Genomic DNA, 10414 nt, shown 5'->3' with positions numbered 1-10414 from the left:
AACCTGTAAGCATATATATTTTTTTAAAAAAACCTCTAAATATATAAGCCATATGATAATACGTTTATCTAGTTCCTATTTATACCATCAAATTATCTAATATATTAAAATTAAGAAAAATATTAATATAATTAATAAAAATTAATTTATTTTAATTTATATATTTCTTTTAAACTATCATTGTTATTAATATTTTCTCTCTCTTTTAAATGTAGCTCAATTTAACGTCTCTTATATAATTAAGAATATTTTTGTTTAAAAATAATTAATACAAGATACATAATGGATTAAGTTAGAATAAATATCATTTTAAGATTAGATCTTATAAATAGAAATTAATGTGATAATAATGATGAACTAATAACAATTTTTTTCCATAAAAAAGAAGTCTTTCGTACCCTCATAACCGAAACAAAAAACAAGAAACTAACTCTCCAAATGTACATATTATCAAAATAAGTTAGTTTTGTATCTTTAACAAAGTTTTTTCTTTATTACGACCAGAATCAAATATTTGTGTGCATACTTAAGAAATCAAACTATTTATCAATTCTATTGGAACTAATTGATAATTGATAATAATCTAATATTTATATATATATATATATATATATATATATATATATATATATATATATGTTATATTGAAAACAATTTTGTTTCATTACATACAAATCAAATTTTCTAATTAAACTAGTAGCTTGAACAATCTATTGACTACCTTATTCAAAAAATTATGATAATATACTACCATAGCTGAAATTAGTCAATTTTAAATGCTAATAAAAATCAAAAGCCAAATTCAAATAAAAAATAAATCAAAACCAAAATTGAAGACTGCAAAATATCTGCATGTTATCTTCGGCCATTAGATCGTTATCTAGTTTTATACGAAAATTGTGAAAAGCCCAACCCTCATCATGTGATCCATCCAGCTATTAGTCATTTTTTACTTTATATATATATATATATATATATATATATATATAATAAATGTAAAAAATATTTTAAATTATAAAATTTTCCCTTTTTCATAAAAATTTTAAATGTATCTTTACAAATTCAAAATATTCCCCTTTTAATAAATTCTAAGAAAATCTTTTCAAATTTCAAGTTTTTTTCCATGGGAAAAAATATAAATAAATAAAAAATAGGAAATGTGTGTCTTTTCAAATATCAAATCTTTCACTTAAAAAAATGAATCTTTTCATTAAAAAAATTCAAATCCAAAAAAGATTTTTCCTTTTATACTCTTATTTAAAAAACATATTTTATTATATTTAATTTCAAAATACAAAACTAACAGTAATAGTAATAATAATTAAAACTCTTGACTTTGATTGCAAGACAATACACAATCGAGATAATTTCCAATGATTTCCAATGAAATCCATAAAAATATCTCTTGAAATCCGTTTAGTTAATTTCCATGACTATTTCTATTCCAATGATCCAATCGATATATTTTTTTATTGACAGCCAAATTTGACCCGCAACTTGTTTATTGATGAAGACAAGAAAAACTAATGAGCATCTTTCTTATAGTCCTTTTCTTTGTATATTTAACATTTTCTGAATCCGAACAGAGGAGTAGCAAAACTCTTCGTTCAGAGTACCCGTTCCAGTTTCCAAGTGTTCAAAGAAGGTGAGTGATGAGCATGGAGCATTTGCCACGAGAATTGGTGTCCAACGTGCTCTCCAGGTTGCCAGCGAAGGTGTTGCTGCTATGCAAGTGTGTGTGCAACTCCTGGTTCGATCTCATAACCGATCCTCATTTTGTTTCCAATTACTATGTTGTCTACAACAGTCTCCAGAGCCAAGAGGAGCATCTCTTGGTGATCCGGAGACCCTTTTTCTCTGGCCTCAAAACTTACATTTCTGTTCTTTCTTGGAACACCAATGACCCCAAAAAGCACGTTTCTTCTGATGTTTTAAACCCTCCCTATGAATACAACTCTGACCACAAATACTGGACCGAAATCTTGGGTCCTTGCAATGGCATATACTTTCTTGAAGGCAATCCCAATGTCTTGATGAACCCTTCATTGAGGGAGTTCAAGGTTTTGCCTGAATCCCATTTTACTAGCCCACATGGGACTTACACATTCACTGATTATGCTGGCTTTGGCTTTGACCCCAAAACCAATGACTACAAAGTTGTAGTGCTCAAAGACCTTTGGTTTAAGGAAACAGATGAAAGACAACTTGGGTATTGGAGTGCTGAGTTGTATAGCCTCAATTCAAACTCTTGGAGAAAACTTGATCCCTCTCTTCTCCCTCTTCCAATTGAAATCTGGGGTTCTTCTCGGGTTTTCACTTACGCAAACAATTGTTGCCACTGGTGGGGCTTTGTTGAAGAGTCTGATGCAACACAAGATGTTGTTCTAGCATTTGATATGGTCAAAGAATCGTTTAGGAAGATAAGGGTGCCAAAAATTCGCGATTCTTCAGATGAAAAGTTTGGAACTTTGGTACCCTTTGAAGAATCTGCTTCAATTGGGTTCCTTGTTTACCCTGTGAGGGGAACAGAGAAGCGCTTTGACGTGTGGGTGATGAAGGATTATTGGGACGAAGGGTCTTGGGTGAAGCAATACAGCGTTGGACCCGTGCAAGTGATTTACAAGCTTGTGGGGTTTTATGGGACTAATCGATTTTTCTGGAAGGACAGCAACGAAAGATTGGTTCTTTATGATTCGGAGAACACAAGGGATCTTCAGGTTTATGGAAAGCATGATTCTATAAGGGCTGCTAAGTACACAGAAAGTCTTGTTTCGCTTCATAGGGGAAATGAGTTTAGTCACAAGTGTTTTTCGTGTAGTTTGGTTCCAGACCCTCTGCTACATGATACTGAATATCTTGTTTCATTTTAATTTTGATCAATTTTATATTTTTGAACTTTAAAAAAAATAATGATTTTTGTCCTTTTTAAGGTGAAAATGGTTTATGATGAGGGATGAAAATTACTTTTTTTTTTTAAGTTCAGAAATTAAATTGATCAAAATAAAAATATAAGGATTAATACTAATTTTTAGTTAAAGTACACGACTAAAAACATGTATTAACCTAAACTATGTTGGTCTTAGTCTGAGACTATGTTTTTGGTTTGCTGTGTTGCTAGTAGATCAGCCTTGTTAGTTAGTTGTCACACATTGCTGTAATGGGCTGATTACATAATTAGATAAATGTCATCTTTCTTTTTCAAATTATGTGCTGGAGATCTACTGTGATAGAACTTATATTTTTGGATTAAATATGTTTTTTATATTTAAAAAATAGGTCATTTTCATATTATTATTTCAAATTAATTAGATAAATGTTATCTTTCTTTGTTCAAATTATGTGCCGGAGAGCTACGGTGATAGAACTTATATTTTTGGATTAAATATGTTTTTTATATTTAGAAAATAGGTCATTTTCATATTATTATCTCAAATTTATTTTTGGTCAATTACAAAAATTCATGTTTCAACGTAATATTTATCGTTAGTTTCATTATGTTAAGTGATGATACGAAAGACAAAATATCACGTCATCAAACCTAATCACTTAACGTATAGTCAAATTGAAGCCTTGTCATTATTTATTATTTATTTTTAAAAAAATAAAATTATTATATTTCATTAAATAATAAAATTAAAAAAAAACTTGTCTAGGACAACAAAGCAGAGGCGACTCTAGCTCATCCTTCCTTACTCACTCTCTAAGAAACCAAATCGATGACGACCATCAATCCCTCTCCCCTTTATCGGACCTCTTCATTGGCAATTGCTACGTTGTGTTCCCTTGGCGTGCCACCACCCGCTTCCCCGTATTCGATCCTTGACCATCAAGGGTAAGCCCCGCTTCACCAACTTTGACCTCATGCCCTTGAATTAGGGGGCTCACTTCACCCCTTGAGCCACCACACTCTCCCAATATCCCTTCCTCCCTCAACAAACTCTACCTCAAGAGCATGTCCCTCGCCGACCACTACCTCACCCTCCTCTCCCTCTTCTACCCCTCCTTCCATGACCTTGTTCTCACGTGTTGTGAAGGCTTTAGCACCACCACCCTTACCTCCAAATAATTTTATTTTTTTAAACAAATAAATAATAAAAAATGACATGACTTTGATTGGACTACATGTTAAGTGATGAGGCTTAATGGCGTGACATTTTGTTTGTCACATCATCACTTAATAAAATGAGACTAACGATAAGTATTGTGTTAAAATATAATTTTTTTTCAAATACGTAATTGACTAAAAGTAAATTTGAGATAATAACATTTAAGAGATGACATTCAAGACTTCATTTAATACTATGTATGTTGAGATCTATTTTACAAACATTCTCTTGGGGTCTATCGAATCCTATGAAGAATAAATGAAATTCAAGATTTGTAAGTTATCAATCTTCATCAACAGATGCACTCTACTATGCAAATCTACTTCGATGCAAAAGGAAGTTTCTTGTTGAAGTGTTCAACGTGATAGCTAAAAAGATTGGTTTTCTAGTATGAAGAAGCACACACATTTGATTGCATTAAATGATCCAACGAGCACATTCTCTAGACAAAAGCTAAAGTGAAGAAATCCATCCGTTTAGATATAGAAAACATTTGTTGAAGAAAACTTATAAATACCAGAAGCTTTGAAGACAAGAAAAACCAACCTATGAGTTTATATTCAAATTCTTTCTATTAAAAGCTCTTTGTATATTTCTGTAAATTCTTGTAAAGATCTCAAAACACCTTGAGAGAAAAGACTAAGTGTTGAGATTGTATATCTGTCTGTAAGACAATTGAGTGTTAGTCAATTTGCAAGCTAAACAACAAATCCTTTGGCTTGTATTAGAGCCAATAGTGGCTTGGTAGGATAAAGAATACTGTTTGTCAAAAACTTGGTGTAAAACTTGAGTTATAGAGCCTGTCATACCCTAATTTCGTTCGGGGACAATTGTGTGTCGGCGTACAGACCTTGGTTGACCACTTGGAGATGCTTAACACTCATCACCGCGTAATCCGTAAAGTTTCGTGACGTTTTAGAAGGAAATCATCCCAAAACACAAAACTAAGGGGGTGCACTGATCAAACTGGGGGGTGCACCTAGCATCTAGGCCCATCTAGAACTTTCAAGAAGGGGGTTACTTCAGGTGGAAGCAACCCAGCTTGCCTGGGTGAGCTGGGCGGCAACCACCTCCCCCATTTTCTTATAAAATGGTGTGAGGGGGCTGAGTTTTAGGGGTTCAACACCTTGATAGCTCAGAAATCACTTAAAATTAGTGAGGAGAAGAAGAAAGAAGGAAAAAGTTCCGTAACACTTTCGAGACGTTTCTATGATCATTTTGGTGAAAGTTTCTTCGCTGTTCTTCGTTCGTTCTTCATTGTCCCTCGGACTTCAACCGGTTAGTTTTTTATTTTGAAGCTTTCAATTCATTCTATGCACCCTTAGTGGTCCATTCTTGCTTTGTATGCTTTCATCTTCGTTTTGTTTACTTTCGGTATCCTTTTCTTCCGTTTTTAACGAGTTTCGACCGATCGTTTAAACCGTTATCTCGCATAATAAATGATAAAATGAATTTCAACCGATCGTTCATGCCGTAACTTTGGTTAAATAAAAAAATAATAAAATAAGTGTCAATTGGACATTTTACTTTGAAAGTTCTTTTAAATGAGTTGATAAATAACCAAGTGAAACTAAGGCTAAAATCAACTCACAAATCAAGCTTTGTCCGCGAAAAGGTCATTTGAAACCGTTTTAAGGTCCAACGCCTTAAATGATCCTCTTTGTTTTTATCAGTTAAAATGGACCATTTAAAAAGTATAAAATCAATACACCGCATAACTTTACCGCTTTTTAAAGAACTACATAGGTCTAAGTTTCTCATCGCGATTGAGGATACGTAGGAGCAAAAACCCCACTTTTGTCGACCCTCAAAAGATAAGAACATAAAAAAGGGGAGGATAAAATGAAAAGTCATAATATTGCACATTTAGTCAAAGGTTTTCGTCCCTTGTGACCGACGTGTAGGGTGCTAATACCTTCCTCGTGCGTAAAAACAACTCCTGAACCTTTTATTCTTAAAGTTCGTAGACACACGTTTCAATTTTTCTAACGTTTTCCACAAATAAATGGTTGTGGCGACTCCGCGCGTTTTCCTCCCTTGGAAGATGCACTCACGAGCCTCGAGTCGCCCTCCTACCGAAGGGTAGGTTGCGACAGTTGATGACTCCACTGGGGATCGTTTTTAGAGAGTTAGGCCTTCTAAATCTTGTGCAATATCATGACTTTCCCTTTTGTCGGTTTCCTTTTATTTCTCTTATGTTCTTGTATATAACTCTTGAATGCTTTTAGTGTACTTTTTAATGTATGCATGAGATAAATATTTATTCATTTGATGTGCACAAATACCTACACTTTTTTGCACACACGGTGAGTTTACTAAAGGCCCTACACCCGGGTCAGTGGGAACATAGGGAGCAGAGGTGAATCTGTGGTCATGCTAAGTCTCCGACTTGCTTGATGATAGTGAAGCCTCATCTAGAGTTTTTCTCTTCGATGATATGTTGTCGCTGGTAGTCCCTACCGCCGCAATATTGATATCAAAGGGAATAATATCTCTAGAAACCATTGAAAGCTAGATATGATCGTCTTGGGGATTATCAGTAAATGCCTTTTAGTTCCTCCCATTTAGGTTCCTAAAATAGGGGCACAGAGCAGACACGTTGTGTGTTTCGTTTTCCTTAACACTGCCATGCATATCCTTTTAATGTCATGCTCATGTGCATCTCTGCAGTACATTTGTTTAATGATATTGCCATGCTTGTACATTTCTCTTTCGTGCTATCTACGTGTTTATGTCTGTATTGCATTGTCACACATGTGATGCCTGTGGTCTCATCATTTTGTCACAGGAAGTCGGAAGATCCATATCACTTCCTTAAATGCATACATGGGGCACTGCACTGCCAAATGTTGCAAGTAAGAAGAGATAATCTTTCGGGCTCTCGTGTCCATAAAATACATTTGTGTCATGCATCGCATAAGCATCTCTTCATGCATTCATCCATTTCTCCCATGGTAGACGTTAGAGTAGTGCTTCACGCAGGACTTTTTCATTCTAGCGAACATGGGATCAAATCAAACACCTTTGTTCAAGAAAAAGTAATATCAAGTCAAAATCAAGAGCTTAGAGGTCACCAGTCTGCGAGAGTTGGGGCAATTGATGGGTCAACTTCAACGAAAAGCCTTTCGCAAAGCCTATGGTAAGATTTGGGACCTAGCTACGATAGAAGTCTCCATGGAAGCGATTGCATCCCTTACCCAGTATTATGACCAACCCCTGAGGTGCTTCACATTTGAGGATTTCCAACTAGTGCCTACGGTGGAAGAGTTTAAAGAAATCCTGGGATACCCGTAGGGAGGAAGGAAACCATATCTTTGTAGAAACAAAGACATTTTGATGTTTTGATGATGCCAAAGGACCATGTGCTTCTCAAGTTTAATTCAAGAGGATCATGTGCTTCTCAAGTTTAATTCAAGACAAGAATCCAAGAAATTCAAGATATATGATCAAGATAATCTCTAGAGACTTAGGAAGGGAATTCCAAGTTGAAGCAACAAGAGGTTTGTCCCAAGAATATAAGTTAAAATGTTTTTACAAGAGATTTACTCTCTAGTAATCGATTACCAGAGGATGTAATCGATTACCAGTGGCCAAAATGCTTCCTAAAATGCTTTTAAAATGATTTTGAATACTTTTGAAAGCATGTAATCGATTACATAAGTATTGTAATCGATTACCAGCAGTTGAAACTATTTAAAACCACTATTAGAAATTTGAATTCAAATTTTACAATGTGTAATCGATTACACTTGGATGGTAATTGATTACCAGCAATTATAGAACGTTTTAATTCTCATTTTAAAGCCTATAATCGATTACACAAATATTGTAATCGATTACCAGAGGAGATTTTCAGAAAATATTTTCCAAGAGTCACATCTGTTCAAATGGTTTTTGAATGACCATCAAAGGTCTATTTATATGTGACTTGGAACACGAATTTGCTTAGAGTTTTTCATAACGAAAAGGTCTTTTCCTCTCAAAAGCAAAATTATCTTATCCTCTTAAAAAATTCCTTGGCTAATACACTTGCAATTCAATAAGGAATTATTTTGAGTGCTCCATTGTTCAATCTATCTCTTTCAAGAGAAATTTCTTCTTCTCTTCATCTTATTTCTGAAAAGGGATTAAGAGACCGAGGGTCTCTTGTTGTAAAGCAATCTGAACACAAAGGTAGGGTTGTCCTTGTGTGGTTCAGAACTTGTAAAGGGCTTTTGAAAGATAATGGAACTCTTAAGCGGGTTGCTTGGGGACTGGACGCAGGCACAAGGGTGTGGCCGAACCAGTATAAATATGAGTTTGCACTTTCTCTTCCCTTAAACTCTTTTATTTATTATTGCTTATTGCTTCTATTCAGTAAATTTAATTTGCAAAATTATTTAGGAATTCATTTTGAAAGGAATCTAGGGATTTGGGTTAAAATCAAAATAGAATTTTTTAATTAGGAGCAAGTTTGTGATATCTTAATTCAACCCCCCTTCTTAAGATATCTGAGGCCACTTGTCTAGCAAGTGGTATCAGAGCTTCATTCTTGTATAAAGTTTAGAAGTTTCAAGAATAATGACCTCATCAAACTATTTATTTCCCGAAGGGAATTCAATAAATAGGCCTCCTATTTTTAATGGAGTGGATTACCATTACTGAAAAAACCCGTATGTAAATTTTTATAGAGGCAATAGATTTAAATGTCTGGAATGCAATAGAAGTAGGGCCTTAGGGCCTTATATTCCCACCATGGTTGCTGGAAATCTAATATTTATTTTATCTATAAGTATCCAAATTATAGTTTTTTTTATCTGTAATAATTATAAGTTTTAGTCGTGAATATCTATGTATATGAATTATTCATAAAAAAATCTATTTATATGAACTCATTCCTATATGAGGGAATATAGAAAAGGAGGACTAAGAAGGGAATTGGGGTATAGAGTGATGTGAAGATGGAAGACTTGGCATTGGCAATAATGCAGATTTGTAGCTATAGTGTGATGCGTGTTAGGAACTTATTATTGACGGGATGAAAGAAAGGGCTCGAGAAACGATAATAGGGACGGCGAATGAGACTCGGTGAATAAGATCACAAATAATTTAATGTCATTTAAAAAAATATAAGACTTGGTAATAGTGATGTTTTTATTCTACATCATAACTTTTATTCTTGATTTGTTTTAGAACATCACTTTAATGAAATCATGATAAGGACAAAATTAAAGTTGTTCCACTTAATATACTATATAAGAAACCACAAACTAAATTAAAAATGATTAAAATAAAAACCATGATGAAAAAATTAAAACCAAAGTCAAATATATTTATAAGTAATAAAACCTGTAAGCATATATTTTTTTTTAAAAAACCTCTAAATATATAAGCCATATGATAATACGTTTATCTAGTTCCTATTTATACCATCAAATTATCTAATATATTAAAATTAAGAAAAATATTAATATAATTAATAAAAATTAATTTATTTTAATTTATATACTTCTTTTAAAATATCATTGTTATTAATATTTTCTCTCTCTTTTAAATGTAGGTCAATTTAACGTCTCTTATATAATTAAGAATATTTTTATTTAAAAATAATTAATACAAGACACATAATGGATTAAGTCAGAATAAATATCATTTTAAGATTAGATCTTATAAATAGAAATTAATGTGATAATAATGATGAACTAATAACAATTTTTTTTCCATAAAAAAGAAGTCTTTCGTACCCTCATAACAGAAACAAAAAACAAGAAACTAACTCTCCAAATGTACATATTATCAAAATAAGTTAGTTTTGTATCTTTAACAAAGTTTTTTCTTTATTACGACCAGAATCAAATATTTGTGTGCATACTTAAGAAATCAAACTATTTATCAATTCTATTGGAACTAATTGATAATTGATAATAATCTAATATTTATAAAGATTATATATATATATATATATATATATATATATATATATATATATATATATATATATATATATATATATATGTTATATTGAAAACAATTTTGTTTCATTACATACAACTCAAATTTTCTAATTAAACTAGTAGCTTGAACAATCTATTGACTACCTTATTCAAAAAATTATGATAATATACTACCATAGCTGAAATTAGTCAATTTTAAATGCAAATAAAAATCAAAAGCCAAATTCAAATAAAAAATAAATCAAAACCAAAAATGAAGACTGCAAAATATCTGCATGTTATCTTCGGCCATTAGATCGTTATCTAGTTTTATACGAAAATTGTGAAAAGCCCAACCCTCATCATGTGATCCATCCAGCTATTAGTCATTTTTTA

At 32.5% G+C, this 10414-nt stretch overlaps 1 protein-coding gene across 1 annotated transcript; it reads left to right on the top strand.

Moving 5' to 3' along the window:
- The first annotated feature begins 1564 nt into the window (after positions 1–1564).
- On the top strand, positions 1565–3257 carry LOC114398142 (F-box protein CPR1-like). The gene has a single exon (XM_028360299.1). The coding sequence runs from the start codon at positions 1653–1655 to the stop codon at positions 2868–2870; it is 1218 nt and encodes a 405-aa protein (XP_028216100.1). The 5' UTR covers positions 1565–1652; the 3' UTR covers positions 2871–3257.
- Positions 3258–10414: the final 7157 nt, after the last annotated feature.

The sequence above is a fragment of the Glycine soja genome, chromosome 19 (assembly GCF_004193775.1).
Source record: "Glycine soja cultivar W05 chromosome 19, ASM419377v2, whole genome shotgun sequence".
Classification (NCBI taxonomy): Eukaryota; Viridiplantae; Streptophyta; class Magnoliopsida; order Fabales; family Fabaceae; genus Glycine; species Glycine soja.
Note: the sequence above shows the minus strand (reverse complement) of the source record. Positions and strands in the feature narration are given on the sequence as shown.